Raw genomic sequence first — 23,128 nt, 5'->3', positions numbered from 1 at the left:
AATTGGCATGGTGCATAAAAAGGGTATTTAATTCAAATAAGTGAAAAATATGCATTATTCATTGAAAGAATAATTAATAATCAGACAATACTGAAGTATGGTCAAAAACCCCAGCCACATTCGAACTTTGCATCTGTAGTTTACAAGCCTGATACTTTAACCACTGGTCAAGGAAGATAGTCAAACACTCAGTTGTCTCATGCTGCCAAAAAAAAAATGCTTGTAGTGATGTTTTTAGCTACCTTCAATGCGATGCGCCTCTCAGGCCTTCAGGCATTTGATTTTGTTCGTTGACTGTTCGCTATAAGTGCATTCACAGTGCCTTCACTTGCGCTCTCCGCTCCGTTCGCTCTCACCGTTCACAAAGCGCTCACCATGCGCTCACTTTGCGTTCACAAAACGTTCACTGTTCGTTCAGCATTCACTTATTGTTCAGTCTTTCATTTTCATTCGAATCTCCGAAATGATCGGATCAAATTTTGCGATTCACAGCAAAATTATAAAAGAACCCGTTCGTAAAGGTTTGAGGAAACTTATATTACTCATAAAACATCATTTTAATAAGAATTTAATCCATAGAATTTATAGTACACATATATTTATAGTAAACATTCTTAAACAGGTCTGTATAAAATCAATTTGGTAAGAAAAGCTTAAATTTGTTTGGAGTGTTCTCAGGTAGTGTAGATTAATTTTTTTCAAATCATGGTCCTGAGGGAAGGATGGGGCCAAGTCTGACTAAAGCCAGCCCGTACTAATTCACTTTGTTGTAGTTAATTACAAGGTAGTGAATTAGAGGGGGCTGGATTAAGTCAGACTGGGTGGGGCCACGATGGGGGGGGGGGGGGTCAAGTTTTACATAGCATTGTAAAGAAAAACTATTGGGCCAGAAAAGCTCAATTTTGTGAAGAAGCATCCTCAGGTAGTGTAGATTCAAGTTTGTTCAAATCATAGATCCCAGGGTAAGGGTTGGGCCACAATGGAGGGGATAAAATTTTACATAGGAATGTATAGAGAAATTTTTTAAAAATCTTTTTCTTATAAACTATTAGAGAAGAAATGCTTAACCTTGTATGGAAGGATGCTTAGGTAGTGTAGAATCAAGTTTGATCAAATCCTGGTCCTTGGGGGTAGGGTAGGCAAAATGGAGGGAGGGATCATGTTTAAATAAGAATATACAGAGAAAATCTTATAATCTTTACATATTTTCTCCTTAAAATTCATTAGGTAAGAAAAATGCAAATTTTGTGGAAGCATCATCAGGTAGTAATTATATATTAGTTTCAAGTTTGATCAAATCATGATCATGGGGTATGGTGGAGCAACATTGGGGAGGGGGCTATTAAATTTTTACATGGGAAGATAGCGAAAAAATCTTTAAATTCATTTGGATAATTATTCGGCCAAAAAAAGCTGAAACTTGTGTGAAAGCACAGATTGTGCAGATTGTAGTTCAATCATGATTCCTTGGAGGGAAGTTGAACAACAAAAGGGTAGGGGGGGATTTTCATTAGGAATAGAGAAAAATCTAAAATAACAAAAGGGACCTTGTATTATGTGGATAAGAATCTGCAGATTTTTTAATTTTGTTGCAAGATTTCCTGTACTTTATTGTCAAGTTATTAGTCCCCTACCGGTTTCACCGGAGGGGACTATAGCTTTCCTCTGCGTCCGTCAGTCCGTCCGTCCGTCCGTCCGTCCGTCTGTCTGTCCGTCCGTCAGTCCGTCTGTCTGTCCCACTTCAGTTTTCCACACTTTTTTTCTTTATGCATTTGAGGAATAATATGAAACTTGCTGAACAGCTTCAAAATGTCAAACTACAGATCAAGTTTACACTTTTGTAGCGTCTGATTGACATATTTTCGAGAAAATTAATTTTTCATATTCCAATTTTTTAATGTTCGGGTTCGTTATCGGGTTCGGTGTGTACCTGAATAAACAAGGTCAGTAACAAACAAATAAATTCTATAAAATAGTGTCAAGCATTGTGTTGTAAATTTAATCGGCAGGGTTTTTTTGTAGTATTATTACAATCGGGTTCGTTGTCGGGTTGGGCTGTTTAACTGTTTCGTTTGATTCGGGGTACAGAAGACGGTAAGAAATGATATTGTGCATAACAGTGCATTGTTTTCACAAATTTTTACCAGCGAATACAGAATAGACTTGGCGAAATTACAGGAGATGAAATAAAGAGTATTATTTTACCTATTTCCTATTTAATTTCTATATCAACTATATAGTTTTAATTTCCTCTGTTCTTTTATCTCTGATTAAAGCATGACATCTCGTTTACAATAGCTCTGAAATAGTTGTGTGCTTGGAACCTTTCATAGATTAATACAAACCGGTAGGGGACGTGTATTGCTTATGCAATACTCTCAGAATGCTTGTTTTGAATTTGATTCTGTTATGCTCAGCTAATCACAGTTATGGCTATTGTTGTTCATGATCCGGTGAGCAATGTGGCCCCTAGGCCTCTTGTTTAGCATTACAATATTTATTTACCTGGCAAAACTGTGAGCTTTCCTCTGGGCAATGACAATTTTTTGTTTAAAAAAAACAATGTAAAAAAGTTACTTAAATCACTTATAATTGTCATATTTTCTTTAGACGATTAGTTAAAGCAATATGAGATGTATTTTTTAGAATTTTATTTTGCTGCAAAAACCTGCTAGTATGATAAATCTGCATGTAACTTAAACTTTTATGATAAACAAGATTTGAAAAAACCAACAAAGGAAAGATTTCTCTTGTAAGTAATATTAGCAGATCAATTTTTAAATTGTACAGGATGACAATCATTCAATTTTGCTCCAATTGAGGCTTCTAAACAATTTTTCCCACAAAGATATGGCTAACAGAAATTTAAAAACCATGATATCTTTTGTCATTTTAGTAGAAAATAACATTTTTGTAAAAAAAAAAAATTGACATGAAAATACAGCTCATATTACTTTTAAGTTTTGATGTAAACCTTGAGCTTTTGGAGTCATGGCCTTTTATTTGTTTCTTCTTTCTTCTAGCGACCGTTCCTCACTCCCTCTCTCCATACCCTTCGGAGGAAGAAGAACAGTACTTTCATTCCTTCCCACAGCTTGGATGTCCAACTCCTCCTAGAAATCTACATATGGAGCATAAAGGAGAAAACTCCATTGTCTTATCCTGGGGTCCATCTAAGATTTTAGACACCACTTGTAAAGAAATCAACAAACCTTTCATTGGTAAGTTTCACTTTTATTATAGCCAAATCCTGACGAGACTTTGTCCAGTATTGTGGTTTCATCAATATTCGTTGAATACCTATTTTCAAGGATTTCGTTGTTAAGTTCATCCATGAAATCAAATGTTCATTGGCGTGCAATTTCTACAAAAATTTCTATTGAAAGGGCCATTGGCCATGAATTTACGTATCCTTGAAACTAATTTTTGCTTTATCCACGAAAATTGATGCATTTGAATATAAATAAAACCACAGTATTTGTTGTTGTCATCAGCATATATGCATCAATTTAAGGGCACTCAAGACACCCAATAGACTTAGCGTGATCTGTATATCTGTCATTGTTCCTCGTCCATTTGCATTTTTACTTACACAACTTCATCCTATATAAATACCACTAACTATGCAGTCTTGACTAAATTTAGAAAGAGGAACCTGTATGTTGAGGTGAATATGAATTCTGAATTAGGAATTATAGGAACAAACAAAGTTAACAGTAATAGTGGACTTGGAGGCCTCTACCAATATTTTAAATTCACAATGCCATGACTAGTGGTTGTGTATAGCTGTAAGGGAAAAGATACTGGACGAACAATAAAGCAAGTTTTAAATGTCTGCTACCTTGATGGAAATGCTTTAATCAGGCTTGAAAAATATTTTTAATGCTTTTGATGCAACTGACTGCACCTTGAAGAAGTTTTATGCGGTATTTAACACCGACCCCCCTCCCCCCTACCCCCGTTACATTAATCCTTTCCAAGTAAAACCATGATGGTTAATTCATTGCAGTCTTACATGTAGCTGCAGCCATGTTTAATCCAGGGTGGTGTGATCTACTGTTAAACAAGTTGATCGAAAATATTTGCCTGTATGCTTTTTTTTCAACAATTATGAATTTGATTTTCAGTCAATATCATTGTTATTTATCCTGTTTAAGAACATCTTAACGGTTACCATATTTTTAAAGTTTATTCAAGTACACTGTATTAGTGAATAGGCCTGTGGCTTGATCACTGTCCAAGGTAATGTTCACAAAATAAGCAGGCAATTTTCAAAAAAAAAGTACTGAATATTTTGTAAGAAGATGGTACAGTTTGTTTAAATATACAGTATATCAGGTTTTTTCCAATTATCCAATTTTTGCTTTGTTCGCGACTCTGTTTATGAAAGAAAGGGGTAGGTATATGTATGTTGAACTACAGTGTTCAGCTCGTTTTGTTCAGGGTAGAAATCAAGGCATTGGAGGACAAGTCCTAGTTAATAACCCATTGTCAGGCTAATTAATTTGGTCATGTTCCTTGCGTAAACCGCTGTCTAATTATACTCCTGATACTAGTGTATGTAACGGTACCTGATATACTGACCTATCATATAGGTCATATCACTCAGGTGACCTATTGCATTTGTCTTTGTCCGTTTTCATGCAACTTATGTTGTGCGCCATTTGTTAACAAATTTTACATTTTTAACTCACCGAGACGAAGTCGGGGGGAGCTTATACTATTATGTTGGCATCGGCGTTGGAGTCCAGACCTGGTTAAATTTTTGTTGTACATTCTGTATCTAAGTTACTACTTGTCCTATCTTTACTAAACTTGCATGGATGATGCATCTGGACCTACTAAAGGGCTGGAAAGACTGAATCTTGGCAATGAATTTCATATGCTGGAGGAGGTTAAATTTTTTTGGAGAAGTTTCAAGTTTTTGGTGCAGGTGCTCTTTGATAGCAATTTCTAAGTTACTACCGGTCCTTACTTCACCAAACTTGCATGGATGGTGCATCTTATGATACTGATTCACCAGACAGGCTTGAATGCTGAATCTGAGCCATAAGTTTCAGATGCTTGAGAAGGTTAAGGATTTTAGAGCTGGTTAAAGTTTTTAGAGCAGGTGCCCTCTGATGATTGTATCTTTGTTATTACTTGTCCTAACTTTACCAAACTTGCATGGATAGTGGGTCTTTTGATACTGATGCACCTAACAGGCAGGAATGCTGAATCTGACCCATAGGTTTCGGATGCTGGAAGAAGTTAAGGTTTTAAGGTCAAGATCTAGTACATGTAAATGGAAGGTGCCTACAGGTTTATGAAATTCAAGATATATTCTTTTAATGACAATAACTTTGTTCATTGTGTGTAACGGGGCATAACTATTTGGTAGACACAATGAAAAATAATGTTTTAAACAACCATCTTCTATGAAATATGAAGGATAAAAGTAACAAATTTAGAGGGTTTTTTTTATTTTTGACCTATTGTAATATATCTAGAATGCCTACAGTCTCTCCAAAAAACAGCATTAAACAAGCTCTTGGGCTCCTCTTTAAAATGATGTCAAATTGAATAGGTACCAGGATTACTTTTCCCGTGATTAAATATAGAATATTAAAATATTGTTTAATTTCTACATAATTCCTTTAAAGCCGTAAAATACGGGAAAAGATTCATCAAATCAATTATAATGTCATTGTGGTTCTAGCACCAAAAAGATAGTCTGGAATCATATACTAGATCTTGACCTTAAGGTACCTCACTACACCCAGACTAATACTTTTTAAGACACGTCACAAGATGGCGATTTAAACGTTTTGTCAAACTGATTATACATGTATCGTTCGATTGGGTTGTATAACGTTGTAGCTCAGTGGTTAAAGTATTGGGCTCCTGAACCGCAGATCATGAGTTCAAATCTGCCTGGAGCTTTTGTTCATGTTTATTGAAATAAATGTTCAAAAATGTAATTTTTCATCCAAAATTGCACATTTTTTTGCATTTTGGACTGAAATACTTCTTATCCATTATGATATCTATCTTTAGTCAAGTGATTATCTGCCAATTTGAGAAAATTTTTCAGGGTGTAGTGAGCCACCTTAAAAATCTTCTTTTCAAAACTATTAGGCCAGAAAAGGGTGGGTCCACAATGGGAATTAATTTTTACATAAGAATATACAGAGAAAATCTCTAAAAATCTTCCAGGGCTCGACATTAACGCTTGTCCACTTGTCCGGTACCAGATAAAAGAAATATACGGACAATTGAATATTGCTGGCCACTGAGTAGTGCATTTTTATGTGAAGAAGTCTCCAACATTAAAAAAAGAAAAGAAAGCTTTGTGATATGTTTATCCGTAGACTCGTTATAAGTTTATCAATTAGTTATTTTGAATTTCGATCCCGACATCAAATTGCAATGCAATTGAGTTACTCTTGATCGGGATTGAAGTTCACTAATTTAATTAAAACAACTTTCAATAGGTGTGGATTAGTTCTTACCAGGCTTGGGGTAATGCTAAATGTAATGGTAATGCATTGCAATGCATTACATGTTTTCAAAGTAATGCTAGTAATGTGTAATGCCTCAAAATTAGCATTACAAGTAATGCTAATGTAATGCATTACTTTCCAAAATCTAGTGTAATGCTGGCATTACATGGCATTACTTTGCATTACTATGCATATTTTATGCATGTTCACTTTAAAAAATGTGATGAATAAATGAATAGTTGAAATTGAATTTGATTAAATTTATTTTTAAAGAAGAAAGAAATAATTCTAATTAAGAAAAAAATGTTTTAATTGTACATGTTTTATTAAAAAAGGTTTTTTAAAATTCATTTTTGAATTGTTTATATTACTAAAGATAACAGCACAATTTCATAACATTTTTAAGAGTGTTGTTATTAAGAGTTTTTAATCATTTAAACAATTTACTCCAATTAGTTTGCACTTCAATAAGAAATGTGTCAACAAAACACTATGCCCCCAGGATAATCTAAGTATCAAAACAATCTATTGTTATAAGAAGTGCTAAACACCCCAATCCCCTTCCCTTCGCTATGTCACAATAGAATAGGAGACAGACATGCACCTTTAAAAGCAAAATGAATGCACTGTCCATCCATGATGAAAATCAATATCACTTCCAATATTATAACCCATTTGAAAATAATCTTACTTATTTTCTCTCTCTTTCTCTCTGTCTCTCTGTCTCTCTCTCTCTTGTATATTAATTACACTGTACACTACAGCCAACGCGGATCCTGTATTTTCCCGCGACACCGTGATGGTGTTTTAATCCTTTCCGCGATACACCGTCGCGGTATTGTCATCACGGTGATCGCGGGGCCACGATTTTACCGCGATGGTGTAAGACACCGTAACAGGCGTGTTATCTGTATTAGGGATTAAAGTAAGAAGGAGAAAGCAAGCGCTGTTTTAATTATTGTTCGAATTTAGAAATAAATATTATTAGAAGAAAAATTCATTATTTTCTTTGAATTGATTTTAACAAAAACTTCTAGAAAACTATTGCTGCATGTATTTTGTTAATGTTGTTCAAGAGTTCCAATCATAGCAATGTATTACGCAAATCATGCATATACGTGTACTTGAAAATTAGTATTATTAGGGCCCCGCAAGGATTTGCGGGTGCCCTATAGTAATCACTCTGTCCGTCCGTCCTTCTGTCCGTCCGTCCGTCTGTCACTCTTCCGTCCACAAATTTTCTGTTGTTTTCTAATAACTTTTTTTATGGTAGCCCAATCAAGTTCAAATTTGGTATGGTAGTTCAGTAGAGAGAAATACATCTTTTGATGCTAAGTGTGGTTCTCTATGTCTTTTGGTTTGGAGCTGGGGTGGTGGGGTAGATTCCTTAACTATGAATAAGAATGAATGGGCAAAGAGAGATAACTTCTGAGAATGTTACCAATGTATACTTGGAAGGCTGTGCAATATTTGTCCTTTGGGATTAATTAACCTTCCACAGGAAGAAAATCCTAAGCTTTATCTTTATCTGTCACATTGAGATTAATTACTGCACTGCCTGTGTCTGCAAAGGAACTTTGTTTTGAAGTTAAGGTCAATTTTGAATGATGTGTAGTATTGTGTACATTCTTTGAAATATGGATTTAAAATATAATATTCATACTTTATTTTGGTTAAAATACCGTACACAATGATTTATGATAATTTTATTGAATTCTAAAATCAAGATATATATTAAGATGTCCTTTTTCACTATTTTATTTTTTAATTATTTATTTTATTTTTTTCTGCCTTAATGCTGTTAATTTTAACAGGTAATCAGATAATAACCACATTCTGTCATTTCTGAAAAAAAAATCTTATTGTAAATTTAGAAGAAAAGGATGAGAGAGCAGAACAATAACCCCCTGGGATTAATTATCTTGCCTGCTGCAGAAAATTTAGAGGCTTATCTCTATCTGTCATATGAAGATTAATGAACACCTTTGTATGCAACTGATGTTTGTTTTGAAGTTGAGGTCAACCCTGGGTGATACAATGTATTTGCATTCACTGAAGGCTTGCATTTTATAAAACACCTGTTCAAATCTTTTTTAAATTCACATTTAATTTAGTTTTTTTTTTTATAAGACATGAGGTTATCCCTGTTTTATGCAGATACAAGGTTACCATTTAGAGTTTTTGGACATTCAGGAATTATCTTGAAATTTTAAAAATACAGTTGTTACTTATAATTTTCAATTTTTTTTTTAAATGTAATCAAATTAAACTCTCATTCCATGAGCTGCACCCTTATATTTTTACCCCTCAGTTTAACACTTGAATTGATGGATGAAAATTATGAGATCCTATATATTGCAGTTCTTTACATCTTATGCCGAGCATTTATTTTTCATCATTGTTAATATAAAGAGGATGGATTCAAAGTTTTTTTCACTTCTCTATATTAATTGTCATAGCGGGGCCCTTCCTGACTGGTCAGTTTTCTAGTTTTTTGCATATGATGAGTTGAAAATATGCCACAGATTTAAAGAAGACAAATATTCCGCGATGTACTATTATAAGGTTGCTAACGTAGACATCAACTCAACTTGTATGTTTTCCCCTCAATCTTACTCTTATTTAACTCATTAAATACTTTCCGGCCTCTTTCTCTCTCTCTCTCTCTCTCGTTTTAAATTAATCAGATTATATGTACATTTAGGACGATCGGTGTTAATTATAGTCTAGGCAACGGTATGGTCAATCATGGCACAATTATCACCTTGCAGGACAAGTGTCACCTGAAGAAAATCCCGTAACACGGGTCCCGCGTCTAATGCCTTGAGCCATTTAAATGACAAAGTAGGTGTTAAAATTAGGTGACGCTTGCATATACCGGCCACTTCGGGGTATTGAGGGTAAAAAAACAACAGATTATGAATAACGGGACTGCAGTTTGACTTCCAGGGATCCAGGGTTTTGAGAGATCAAGAGAGTAGATTTACTTGGTAATATAAGGGGGTGGAGGATATGGACCGGAGACACACTTCGAGCAAGATAATGCTTAATTCAGACAGGTACATTGACAATCAGTCATCCCTGTGTTTACGGGTGTGTGTAACTGTAACATATCACTTCCTGACCATGACAGCACCCGTGCTCTAACCACGTGCCGTGAAGAATTTCATTGAATGCTCATTAAACAGTCAGAGGAGTCACAGATAAGGGCTTTTTACTTCAAAATGAAGCTTAAAATGCAAACATGAGGCCCTCTGACATGTCAATCCAAGGGATATGGTACTCATTTCTTTGACCCCCACCCTCTTTGTGGCCCCATCCTACTCCCAGGATCCTGATTGGAACAACCTTGGTTTTTAAGTAGATTTTTAAGGATTTTTCTCTATATACTGTATTCCTGTGTAAAACCTTGACCCCCATTGTGTTCCTACCATATACCCCAAGGGATCATGATTTGAACAAAGAACAGGGGCATACAAGGCGTTGCATATCCCCCACTTAAAGCAATGAAGACGAAAGAATTTCATTTCAAGTTAGAGTATTAATTTTTGACTTGTATGCATTGATTTCATTATAATTTTCACGAGGGAAGTCAATATTGTGCTTTCATTCTATAAACACAACAGGTATTGATTTCCAAATTAAGCTGCTTATCGTTTTTTGCCTAAATCTTTCATTAACTGTTCTTAATTGCCAAATTAGGTATGAATGGGTCCTGACTCCATCCTAAAATACTTTTATTTAAAGAATAAGTTTATTTTGATTTTTATTATTGATTTATTGAAATGGAGTCTAGACCCATAATGGGTCAAATTTGTGATTTTCACCAAAAACGTGTTACTTTATTAATTATTAATTGTCAAAGAGTTAGATTTATTCACCCGTACTCTAATGTGTCAACGTAGCTCACTGTGATAGGCGGAGGCTCGTAGTTCATCCCTCTCCATGGAGAGGGTGTTTGAATCGTACAGAACAATTGTACATATATCAGAGGTGTGCATATTGCTAGGAGTTTGATTTCCGATAATTTATTGAAAAAATACTAGCTTTTGAACTGAGTTATTTTTTGGCAAAATGTTGCATATAGGGTACCCTCATTGTACGGATAACTCCTACAGTTTTCAAGATAGGAAGTTGTTCTTTTGCAGATCAATTGTACATATATCAGAGGTGTGCATATTGCTAGGAGTTTGATTTCCGATAATTTATTGAAAAAATTACTAGCTTTTGAGCTTAGTCATTTTTTGGCAAAATATTGCATATAGGGTACCCTCATTGTACAGATAACTCCTCCTACAGTTCTCAAGATAGGAAATTGTTCTTTTACAGATCAATTGTACATATATCAGAGGTGTGCATATTGCTAAGAGTTTGATTTCTGATAATTCATGAAAAAATATACTAGCTTTTGAACTTATAGTCATTTTTTGGCAAAATGTTGCATATAGGGTACCCTCATTGTACGGATAACTCCTCCTACAGTTTTCAAGATAGGAAATTTTTCTTTTGCAGATCAATTGTACATATATCAGAGGTGTGCATATTGCTAGGATTTTGATTTCTGATAATTTATCAAAAAAATACTAGCTTTTGAACTTATAGTCATTTTTTGGCAAAATGTTGCATATAGGGTACCCTCATTGTACAGATAACTCCTCCTACAGTTCTCAAGATAGGAAATTGTTCTTTTGCAGATCAATTGTACATATATCAGAGGTGTGCATATTGCTAGGAGTTTGATTTCCGATAATTCATGAAAAAATTACTAGCTTTTGAACTTAGTCAATTTTTGGCAAAATGTTGCATAATGGGTACTCCATTTCACTGGATACGGGTTGACATGGATTATGGGTACAGTTCACATAAAAGAAAACCCGGTTTGCTGTCACATTGACAGCTTTTCACTTGTTTATTGATTATGAGAAAAATATCTAATACCATTTATATAATGACAACAATTACGTAATGTTCATGTTCTGTACATACAATGTCAAAAAAAGATAGAGCTACAGTACAGCTCACGAGTATCCCGACAAAAACACCGACCACCGTGTTTAAAAGTCCACGCTGAGCGTGGAAGTGTCGGTACCTTTGATCTATTGTTCTCTGTTACGGCCGCAGAACGAGAAAAAACACGGTGCGACACGGTGCAACGCGATGCAACGCGGACAATAACACGGTGTAACACGCGGTATTTACCTGTGAAAAAAGGAGGATTTAAGAATAAAACTTATAAAGAATAAAATTTTTATTGATGTACGTAAGAGAATGAAAGAAAAAGACAAAGAAATAGAAATAAATAAAATTGTTAGGCACGCAATTTTCAGACGTATGTGATTGTTACGGTTGATTTTTGTTGATATTAAAAATCGATATCGCCCACATAAAGGTTTGATCAATTAAAACACTAACACTTTCTTTTCCTTTTTAACATTCACATAAACGGTTCCATAATGGTTTTTGTTTCAGTCCGTTTTTAAACGTAGCAGTAATCGTAGTTACTGTAGTTTGGCAGTTTCAATAGTGCATAGAACCATAACTGTGATCTTTTCTCACTTATACTCTATTCAACGATAACAAATCTAACGGGTTGTCGAAAACAAATGTACTTTCTCTAAGTAATATAATTATACAGCTTAATATCTAATATATTTTTAGATTTTCTTTCTTTATACATATGTGTGATGTACTTGTCCATGTAGTACCGCACAATACATATTCATAGCGCTAAGAATCCGTGGATCGGTAGTTGATATTTTTTATTTCATCTTTATAGCAACTTGAGTTTAGAAATTATTTGTGTTCCAAGAAACAACAGTTTACTCAGTATTGCAATAATTACTGTTTGATTGTTTAATGATCGTCATATGAGAGAGAGAGAGAGAGAGAGAGAGAGAGAGAGAGAGAGAGAGAGAGAGAGAGAGAGGAGAGAGAGATAGAATACCAGTATGAGAATACCAGTATGAGTTTGATTTATTAATAAGTACATTTTACTTGTAATTCAGTGTAATAAGTTAGATTTATAGTTTCCATTATATTGAACCCTTTGCCCTAAAATTGCGATAGAATATATGCAGTCAGGGTCCACGTGCTATCCCTGTCAATCAAATCAGCCCGCGAGATAGACCACGTGCTCCTTCCATGGAAAAATGCCGTTCTATTGTTTTTTTTAGTCCGCAAAATAGAAAAAATGTTTAACAATGAAGTATTCGGTGTTTAAAATGTTAAGTTTCTTTATTCTTATACTGCATGTATGAGGATTGGAATATTACGTTGTAAAATCTCTCTCTCTCTCTCTCTCTCTCTCTCTCTCTGTACTTTTGTGCAATCATTTTAGAATTATCAGAGTTCTATTTGTATGAATTTAATTCATTTATTTTAGATCCATGATTTTAATAACGATTTTAACACAATGACTAAAAGTTTGTAAAGTTCTCGATGTAATAAGATTTTTCGTTAAAATTTCGACGCTATTTCACATCAATAAAGTTGTGTGTTCTAAATGCTTGCAAAAAGTGACTGGTATTATCTCATTCATCTTTTTAATCAATCAGGTTTTTTTCGTACATACATGTATGTGTACCCGGTGAATAATTTCTTATCGCAAGTTAATACTTCGAAATTCCCGCATTTATAGAGTTGCTGAATTGTTCCCCGGATCCACGCGCCGATAGTCTTACGTGTAGTTGTTTGTGTACATATCTACAGACAATTTTTTTTTGTTTGTTAGAGATGAGGAAAAATCATTGAACTAACAAAGTAGAAGTAAGATATATTCAGACCATACACACGACGGGTTGTGATGAGTTACCAAACAGGTGTTCGCGGAAAGGTGTGAATAACGGTATCTCGAGTACACCAGTTCAGACGTCCAAATATACACGAAGTTAGTTGTAAATTCCAATGACACCTAACAAGACAGACAATAACACCTGTTGTGTATAGAACCCAAGATGAAAGACAATGCTGTGTATCTGATCAGCTTCCGTACATCGCACGAGTGATTTTTTTTCGTGTGAAATCACGAGGTCATTACCAGCTATACGGAAATAAAGTTAAAAATTATTTTATGAAATGCGGGTATATTTTTAATACATGTACAATGCTTGAATATAATTTAACAAGAGTTTGTTCATGTATTTATCTATAATCTATAATACAAAAGTGATTTTTTGTTTATTTATTGCTACATAAATAGCTGAAGTCCAAATTATTCGAGTCACCGGTAGTATGGGGTTGTTATTTACCACAGCACATCAACAGCACATGTTTTTAGAAAAACATGATCTGAAATGTTTTCATTTCTCTTTTTTAATTGGTTTAAAGTAAGGCTGTAAATTAATTGACAAACCAGAAAGTGTTTACAGATAACAGAAATAAGACGTTTAAGCTCCCGTCATTTTAATGGGATCTTCAGTTACAACATCACGTGTGTTTAGGAAAAAAAACACGATGAATTAAATTGATTTGAATTTTGATTATATATTGATTAATTATTAAATATTTTTGGTGAATTTATTTCAATTTATTTAAGTACAAATTAATTAAAAGGTACCCATTGACGTCGAGTTTTCAGATCACAAATAATTAACTTCACGTTGACAGCCTCGACAGTTTTCTGGGTCCGTGCAACTTAAGTCGACATTCTTTTTTTTTTTAAATGTGAAAAGGATATATATGTTTCAACCCTTGTTTAGCCATAATTTCTTTATTTTCTACGCTATTTCTATCAACTTCTCAGGTAACGATATCCACGGAGTGACACAGTGGCCACGGAGATACATGGGCGGCCACGGTGCGACACGGTGCTTTTTCTTGAATTTTCCAATACACATACACTGTGTCACACCGTGTGCACGGTGCAACACAGACCGTTTTCCACCGTGTTTTTTACACGGTGGGTGTCGGGATACTCGTGAGCTGTACTGTAGCACAAATATGAGATCATGCTGTAATGCTTAGAAAGCATCAAATTAAACAAAGGAGATAAATACCAAGTACATGTACTATTGTATATTATTTATTTGTCAAAGAATGCAGTTCTATATTATATATGTACATGTACTGATGCACAGTTTTAAACGTAAAGATTTTTTATATGTTCACATGCCATTTCAAAATACCGGGTACGGGGGATTTTTCAGGCCTTGTAGTCACTCTTGTCCTTTGAACCTACACTACCTGTGGATGCTTCCACACAAGTTTCATTTTTTCTGCTACAAATTGTAAGGGCTAAACGTTTACTGATATACTATAATTATCTGAATTATTGAAATTGAGATTTAAGTATGAAAATGCTTCATGATCAAGTGTTGTCTTTCTAAATTTTAATTCAGTGGGATGCAAAAAATTTCCTAATTCTATATCATTACTTCAAACTCTTTTGCAATGATGAAATAAATCTGTCTTAGAATAAAGGTAAAGTTAATTTCCATTTCTTCTTTTAGGTTACAGAGTTTATGTTGATGACAAGCCTGCAGCAATGATTAATGGATTAGCTGCTCTTGTTCATGGACTTAACCCTCAAATAACATATAAGTAAGTTATGGAACTATTATGTATAGCTGAATATTTTTTATGATATGTTGTAATTAAAAAAAATATACCCCGGTAATGATGCTACATTTTAAAAAGTAACAATTTATGGCACACAAAAACTTGACGTGTAAGTTTTAGACTGATTAATCATATTACCACACAAATTCTATGGAAATAAAAAGTACTACTTAATTCCTAATACAATTTATTTGCCTCAGAGTTTCTTATAAACACGCTAACTGACATCAGAAAATGAGAATGAAAAATTCATGTGCAGATTGAGAGTTGCCCTTTTCACATGTAAATACATTGGCCTCTGGGTATAACAAGCTCAGATATTACAAGGTACCGCTTATAACGAGATGATTGTTTGGTCCCAAATTATTTCTTTATTATTTCCTTTGAAAAAATTCCGGATACAATGAGACTTTTAACGAGACTCCGTATATTACAAGGTAAAAATTTCTGCCTGTAAGTTGTACGCGGTATCGGATATAACGAGGTACTCGCTGCACGCTTGATTGCACATGCTGGTTCCAGGTAACTAACATTGGTCATGTGATTTTCACAGGTATGTATACACTGGATCAAAAGTATTCAGAAATAATGATGAGTTGTTTTATTGCAATGTTCACAGTCATGGCTTCCAAGTACCATATTGTCTCGTGTATAATACGCACTCATGTATAATACGCAACCCCAAAGTTGACCAAAAAATGGCGAAAAAACAGCAGGTCGTATGTATAACACTTCCCTTTTTGTCGGTGTTGATTCACTGGCTACAGTAATAAATTTCGACAGAGATGCTAGTTTAGTAAAATTCACGGTGCAATTAAAGATAATGATGAGACAGAAACCGTAAAAGGTGGTGATGATATTGGTGTGTTGGCAAAAACTTGAGAGTTTTCTAAAAAGATGCATTAAACATGGTAACGATTTTCAAACCTTCTTTGTGCAGAAAACAGACATCAAAGATTCCTTATTGTTTTACAAAAACTGATTGACATTTTTGAAACTTAAAGAAGAATTAATTTAAAAAAAAACAAAAAAACTGACCATCACACAGTTTTTGTCTCTGGTGAAGTGAAAGAAACACGTGTTTGGATTGTACACGTATTTATTCCATGGTCATTTACATGAATACGCTGTAAGTATGTTTCTTTTCAACAAAGTTTGAATAAATCAAATGTACATACAGTATTTATTTCACTATCCCTTGTTAGGGTCTTCCGTCTTCAGCGGAAGACCCTACTATTATTCTATTGTTTCTTTTTCACTTTTCTTATTATTCTTTTTATTCTTTTTTTGTCTTACAAATTTGGTGCAGGCGATTTCTCGAAGACAGCTCTTTCGATTTTCTTCAAATTTTAAGGGTTGATGTGTCGGCATCTGAAGTTTGTACTGCCGTTTCAATTTTTAGCTCACCTGAACTGAAAGCTCAAGTGAGCTATTCTGATCACATTTTGTCTGTCGTCCGTCTGTCCGTCCGTCCGTCTGTCCGTCCGTAAACTTTTCACATTTTCAACATCTTCTCAAGAACTACTGGGCCAATTTCAACCAAACTTTGCACAAATTATCCTTAGGCAAAGGGGATTCAAAGTTGTGAAAATTAAGGGTCACACGCGTTTTCAAGGGGAGATGATTAGAAATTGATAAAAAATTTCGAGAAATTTTCAAAAATCTTCTTCTCAAGAACCATTATGCCAGGAAAGCTGACACTTGTGTGGAGGCATCCTCAGGAAGTGTAGATTCAAAGTTGTAAAATTTATGACCCCCGGGGGTAGGGTTGGGCCACAATGGGGGGTCGAAGTTTAACATAAGAATATATAGAGTAAATCTTTAAAAATGTTCTTCTCAGAAACTAATCAGCCAGGAAAGCTGACACTTGTGTGGAAGCATCCTCAGGTAGTGTAGATTCCAAGTTGTGAAAATCATGACCCCCGGGGGTAGGGTGGGGCCACAATGGGGGGTCGAAGTTTAACAAAGGGATATATAGGGTAAATCTTTAAAAATCTTCTTCTCAGAAACTAATCAGCCAGGAAAGCTGAAACTTGCGTGGAAGCATCCTCAAGAAGTGTAGATTCAATGTTGTGAAAATCATGACCCCCGGGGATAGGGTGGGGCCACAATGGGTGCTCGAAGTTTTACATAGGAATATAAAAGAGTAAATATTAAAAAATCTTCTTCTCAGAAACTAATCAGCCAGGAAAGCTGACATTTGTGTGGAAGCATCCTCAGTTAGTGTAGATTCAAGGTTGTGAAAATCATGACCCCCGTGGGAAGGGTGGGGCCACAATAGGGGGTCGAAGTTTTACATAGGAATATAAAAGAGTAAATCTTTAAAAATCTTCTTCTCAGAAACTAATCGGCCAGGAAAGCTGAAATTTGTGGGGAAGCATCCTCAGGTAGTGTAGATTTCAAGTTGTGAAAATCATGACCCCCGGGGGTAGGGTGGGGCCACAATGGGGGGGGGGCGAAGTTTTACATAGGAATATATAGAGTTAATCTTTAAAAATGTTCTTCTCAGAAACTAATCAGCCAGGAAAGCTGACACTTGTGTGGAAGCATCCTCAGGTAGTGTAGATTCAAAGTTGTGAAAATCATGACCCCCGGGGGTAGGGTGGGGCCACAATGGGGGGGGTCAAAGTTTTACATAGGAATATAAAAGAGTAAATCTTTAAAAATCTTCTACTCAGAAACTAATCAGCCAGCAAAGCTGAATCTTATGTGAAAGCATCCTCAAGAAGTGTAGATTCAATGTTGTGAAAATCATGACCCCCGGGGGTAGGGTGGGGCCACAATGGGGGGGTCAAAGTTTTACATAGGAATATATAGAGTAAATCTTTAAAAATCATCTTCTCAGAAACTAATCAGCCAGGAAAGCTGACACTTGTGTGGAAGCATCCTCAGGTAGTGTAGATTCCAAGTTGTGAAAATCATGACCCCCAGGGGTAGGGTGGGGCCACAATGGGGGGTCGAAATTTTACATAGGAATATATAGAGTTAATCTTTAAAAATGTTCTTCTCAGAAACTAATCAGCCAGGAAAGCTGACACTTGTGTGGAAGCATCCTCAGGTAGTGTAGATTCCAAGTTGTGAAAATCATGACCCCCGGGGGTAGGGTGGGGCCACAATGGGAGGTCGAAGTTTTACATAGGAATATAAAAGAGTAAATCTTTAAAAATCTTCTTCTCAGAAACTAATCAGCCAGCAAAGCTGAATCTTATGTGAAAGCATCCTCAGGTAGTGTAGATTTCAAGTTGTGAAAATCATGACCCCCGGGGGTAGGGTGGGGCCACAATGGGGGGTCAAAGTTTTACATAGGAATATATAGAGTAAATCTTTAAAAATCTTCTTCTCAGAAACTAATCAGCCAGGAAAGCTGACACTTGTGTGGAAGCATCCTCAGGTAGTGTAGATTCCAAGTTGTGAAAATCATGACCCCCAGGGGTAGGGTGGGGCCACAATGGGGGGTCAAAATTTTACATAGTAATATACAGAGTAAATCTTTAAAAATCTTCTTCTTATGAACCATAAAACCAGGAAAGCTGAAACTTGTGTGGAAGCATCCTCAGGTAGTGTAGATTCAAAGTTGTGAAAATCATGACCCCCGCGGGTAGGATGGGGCCACAATGGGGGGTTGAAGTAAGTAAACCTTTAAAAATCTTTTCTCGGAAACTAATCAGCCAGCAAAGCTGACACTTGTGTGAAAGCTTCCTCAGGTAGTGTAGATTCAAAGTTGTGAAAATCATGACCCCCGGGGGTAGGGTGGGGCCACAATGGGGGGGGGGGGGTCGAAGTTTTACATAGGAATATATATTGTAAATCTTTAAAAATCTTCTTCTCAGAAACTAATCAGCCAGGAAAGCTGACACTTGTGTGGAAGCATCCTCAGGTAGTGTAGATTCAAAGTTGTGAAAATCATGACCCCCGGGGGTAGGGTGGGGCCACAATTTGGGGTTGAAGTTTAACATATGAATATAAAAGAGTAAATCTTTAAAAATCTTCCTCTCAGAAACTAATCAGCCAGGAAAGCTGAAACTTGTGTGGAAGCATCCTCAGGTAGTGTAGATTCAAAGTTGTGAAAATCATGACCCCGGGGGGTAGGTTTGGGCCACTATGGGGGGGTCAAATTTTAACAAAGGAATATATAGGGTTAATCTTTAAAAATCTTCTTCTCAGAAACTAATCAGCCAGATGATTCTTTATAATTGTTAAGACTTTCGCCCCAGGACAATTCTTTGGCCCCACAAGAAGGTTCAAAGTTTGCTGTAGGTTTATATCCCATATATATATAAACTATTGTTAAGGATCTTTTTGAGAACTGCAATACTCAACGTATGATATGACTATAAAATCATCCTGTTAGAAAAGGGACTAATGATTATAAACATAAGAATATCCAGGGGGAAAATGGATTTTATTTATACAGGATCTACATGTATTATTATACATTGTCCAGATAGTTTGTATTATGACTCCATTAAGCTGATTTTATCATACCTATTGTTCCTCAGGTGAGCGATGTGGCCCATGGGCCTCTTGTTTGATAATCACTTCCGGTCGGAAGTTATCGTCCGTTTACGATTTTTAAAAGTCAATTTTGTCGGCTAGAGATCCAAAAAACGAATAAAGATATAGGGCTGAAATTTTCAGTGAAGATAGACATCAATTTTACCTGTTGCAACATGGTCATTAAAACGTCCGCCGGCACTTACGGTCGTCACCAGAAGGAAAGATAAAAAATCGATTTTTTCAGCTGTTTGCGTTTTATATATTTTTCTAACGGGTTGATAAAGACTCTTTTACTGATTCAGAATATGTAATTTGTTTTAAAATCGATTGATGCGCTCTCGAGATATTAAGCATCAAAGTCCTGAAGCGAGAGTCCGATTAGCTCAGTCGACCCGGGTTCAAGCCCCGGGTGCCGAAATTTTTTTCCTAATTTTTTTGCGTTGATTAACAATTTAGTCTTAAAAGTGAAGGATTTCATCTCATTTACTCAAAAATCGGACGGAAGACCCATTTGTTGCTCTTAACGAGAACGATCTAGTTTATAAATGTTATTTGAAAAGTCAAGAACACTGATCACCTGTCACCTTGGGAAATGCTGACCTTGGATATAACGAGTATCGGTTATAACAAGAAATAAAACTATGTCCCCAGCATCTCGTTTTACCCAGAGGCCACTGTAAACTAGTAAAACTACACTACTTCACTTTGCAATTCTGGTGATGGTGTTTAAAAGAATACCAGAGGCAAGTAAAGTGCTGATATTTCTAGTAAAATGTTTAGATTTTCCATCTTGCCAATGTAGGAGAATCATTTATGTTAATAGATATTTTTGTAGGATATATGTTAAGGCTGTGTCTTCACTTGGAGAGTCAAATTCTTCAGACATTTTAATGACTGCAATGTCTCAGATTGCACACAACTGTACATCAAGTTCAGAAAGCAACAGAACAGACAGTGATCATGATTCCACAGAAAGTTCTGATATGGCTCGAAAAAGAAAAGACAACCATCAAAGACAAAAGCGTAGAATAAAATCCCCTCGTCAGGATAAAAGACAGTTGAGTAGAAAAGGATCCAGTACAAGTGACCAAGAAAGACATTTTTTTAGATCTGAAAAGTCAAAGCCATCTAACAATGCTTATAATGTTTTTAAGCATCCAAAAATTCACACAAGGCCAAACAGTGGCAGTTGTAAATTACCAGATTCTGAATCACAATATTCAGAATGTGTTGAAGGCCTTCCTCAACCAAGTGAGTCAAAACAGTCCCCACAAGCAGGAAGTCAGAACAAAGGATCATCTACCTCACAAATGTCAGAGACATTTACTGTTGATTCTTCAGAGTCTTTGTTGATGGCTATTTCAAGAGCGCAGAGTAATCCAGGAGTCCAAGATCCTTGTGAACAGGATGAAAAATCTCATAGAAGAAAACGTAGTAAAGATTTAAAATTGTCTGAAGTAGTGGATGAAGATATGAATCAAAATCAAGCTAGTCCAAGTTCAGGGAGTGTAAATTCCTATTCCTTTAATATTGCTGAAGAAAATATTAAACTACATGGTAACTATATAAACAGAACAGATGATTTACCAAGAGAAAAAACACAACCACTCAAAAAAACTAAAAATAAAGAATATGAATGGCGTAGAGACATTGAAATGTCTAGTCATATGAAGGATCAAGAAAAGAAAGATGTAAAAAAGGCATGGGTAAAAGAATCTCCAACTGCTGGAGAAGTGCACGGAATTCCTATCATTGATGCCAGTAAAAGGCATTCCTCTGGTAGTAGGCCAAGTAGTCCTGCTCCCACTGATGCTTCTGAAAAATCAGAAAAGAAACGATCAGTGGCTGAGCTTTTAGAGAAATTTTCCAGTAAAACCAGTTCAAATTTTGGTACCAGTTCTCTAGGAACTGAGGGAAGTGAACAACATCAAAGTCAGCCTCTGAAGTCAAGAAGGACTTGTAGTAATGAAGATGTTAGTATCATGCCAGAGAATAGAAGAACTCCTACTAAGAATATGTCTCCTTCTTCTGGAGAAAGAAGGAGGACTCCTTCTAATGGCTCAGAGAGTGATGTTTCAGAAATTTCAAATTTTTCGGCTGCAAGACAGCTAGACATGGATAAAAAACCAATACTTGGAACTACTGGAATAAATAAATTATTACAAAAACTACAAAACTTCTCTAAGAGCCAGGAAGAATCTTTACAAAACAGAGCACAGAAAATGAAGAAAAAATGTGAAAAATCTGAAAACTCTGGAATTGAAGAGGAACAAAGGCGTCTTAGACGCATAAGTGGGGGCAGTGATGGAGATTCAGTAATGGAAAGAACAGTTCATCAAAGCGATAGCTCCTCACAGTCGGACGACCCACAACTAAATAAAAAACCATACAAGACTCATAAAAGGTAAAAATATGAAAACGAATGGCACAAATGGAGGGGGGGGGGGGGGGGTTAAATTTGTACCTTATGTTAGAGCATCTTCAGATAGTGTAGATTGAAGTTTGTTCAAACCATGATCCCAGTGATCCACAATGGTTGTCAAATTTTTATGTAGAAATAGAAAAAAAAAGAGCTGTTACCTGTGTGGAAGCATTTTCAGGTAGGGTTTGTTCAAATCATAAACCCTAGGAGTGGGGTGGGGTCACAGTGTGGTGAGGGGGTTGAATTTTTACATTAAGATATATAGATAGAAAAAACTTTAAATCTCACTTTAATTAACACTTAACCATTAATATGACACAATGCTTAGTATGTTGAACCATATTTTTTCGTTCATTTTGGACATACTGTCTCCAGGTTTTTCTTCATTGTAATCTTAACCATGTTTTTTAAAATTGAAATGAAAAAACCCAACTGCATGGCTGGATATTTAGAGGAGAGGGCAGGGATGAAAAATCTGAACTGAAATGAATGATACATACATGGACATGCATGGCCTTAATTAGCAGCTTTACTGATCACATTTTGTATGTCGTCCGTCTGCCTGTCTGTCTGTCTGTCCGTCTGTCTGTAAACTTTTCACATTTTTTAACATCTTCTTCAGAACTACTGGGCCATTTTCAACCAAACCTGGCACAAGTGCCCTTAGGTAAGGGGGATTCAAAGTTGTGAAAATTAAGGAACACGCTCTTTTTCAAGGGGAGATAATTAGGAATTATTGAAATTTTTTGAGAATTTTTTTAAAAAATCTTCTTCTCAAGAATCAAAGCGGAAATTTGTGAAAAGGCATCCTCTGGTAATGTATATTCAACGTTGTAAAAATCATGACCTTCATTATATATAAACTGTATGGATACTCGTAGGATTGTATGAGAACACAGCATATTGTTCTTTAACTTTTTATGTATTACTTGTCACTAGATTAGCACAAGTTTGGTTCGAAGTTTTACCTTAGTGAAAAGTAATATACAAGAAGTAAAAGAACAAAATGCTGTGTTCTCATACAATCATATGAGTAACCATTCTATGGTGTATGTAGAAATTTACTTGACAAGAAATTTCTATATACACCATAGAATGGTCAGATCTTTAACCAGGTATAATGTTAGTTTTGTCCAATAAAGCCATTATTTCATTTAACATAAAAAAAAGA

At 35.5% G+C, this 23,128-nt stretch overlaps 1 protein-coding gene across 8 annotated transcripts in view; it reads left to right on the top strand.

Moving 5' to 3' along the window:
- LOC128183593 (dentin sialophosphoprotein-like) overlaps positions 1 to 23,128 on the top strand; it is a 193,202-nt gene that overhangs the window by 139,739 nt on the left and 30,335 nt on the right. For 7 of the 8 annotated variants that reach the window (XM_052852692.1, XM_052852688.1, XM_052852691.1 and 4 more), the window contains 3 exons: positions 3,024 to 3,221; positions 14,930 to 15,020; positions 20,359 to 21,939. In XM_052852692.1, coding sequence (XP_052708652.1) covers positions 3,024 to 3,221; positions 14,930 to 15,020; positions 20,359 to 21,939 — 1,870 coding nt within the window. The remainder of the gene's footprint in view (positions 1 to 3,023; positions 3,222 to 14,929; positions 15,021 to 20,358; positions 21,940 to 23,128) is intronic. The other variant, XM_052852689.1, reaches the window with a different exon arrangement.

This window comes from Crassostrea angulata, chromosome 5 (assembly GCF_025612915.1).
Source record: "Crassostrea angulata isolate pt1a10 chromosome 5, ASM2561291v2, whole genome shotgun sequence".
Lineage (NCBI taxonomy): Eukaryota > Metazoa > Mollusca > Bivalvia > Ostreida > Ostreidae > Magallana > Magallana angulata.
The sequence above is the reverse complement of the archived record's forward strand: the minus strand, read 5'-3'. Positions and strand labels throughout refer to the sequence as shown.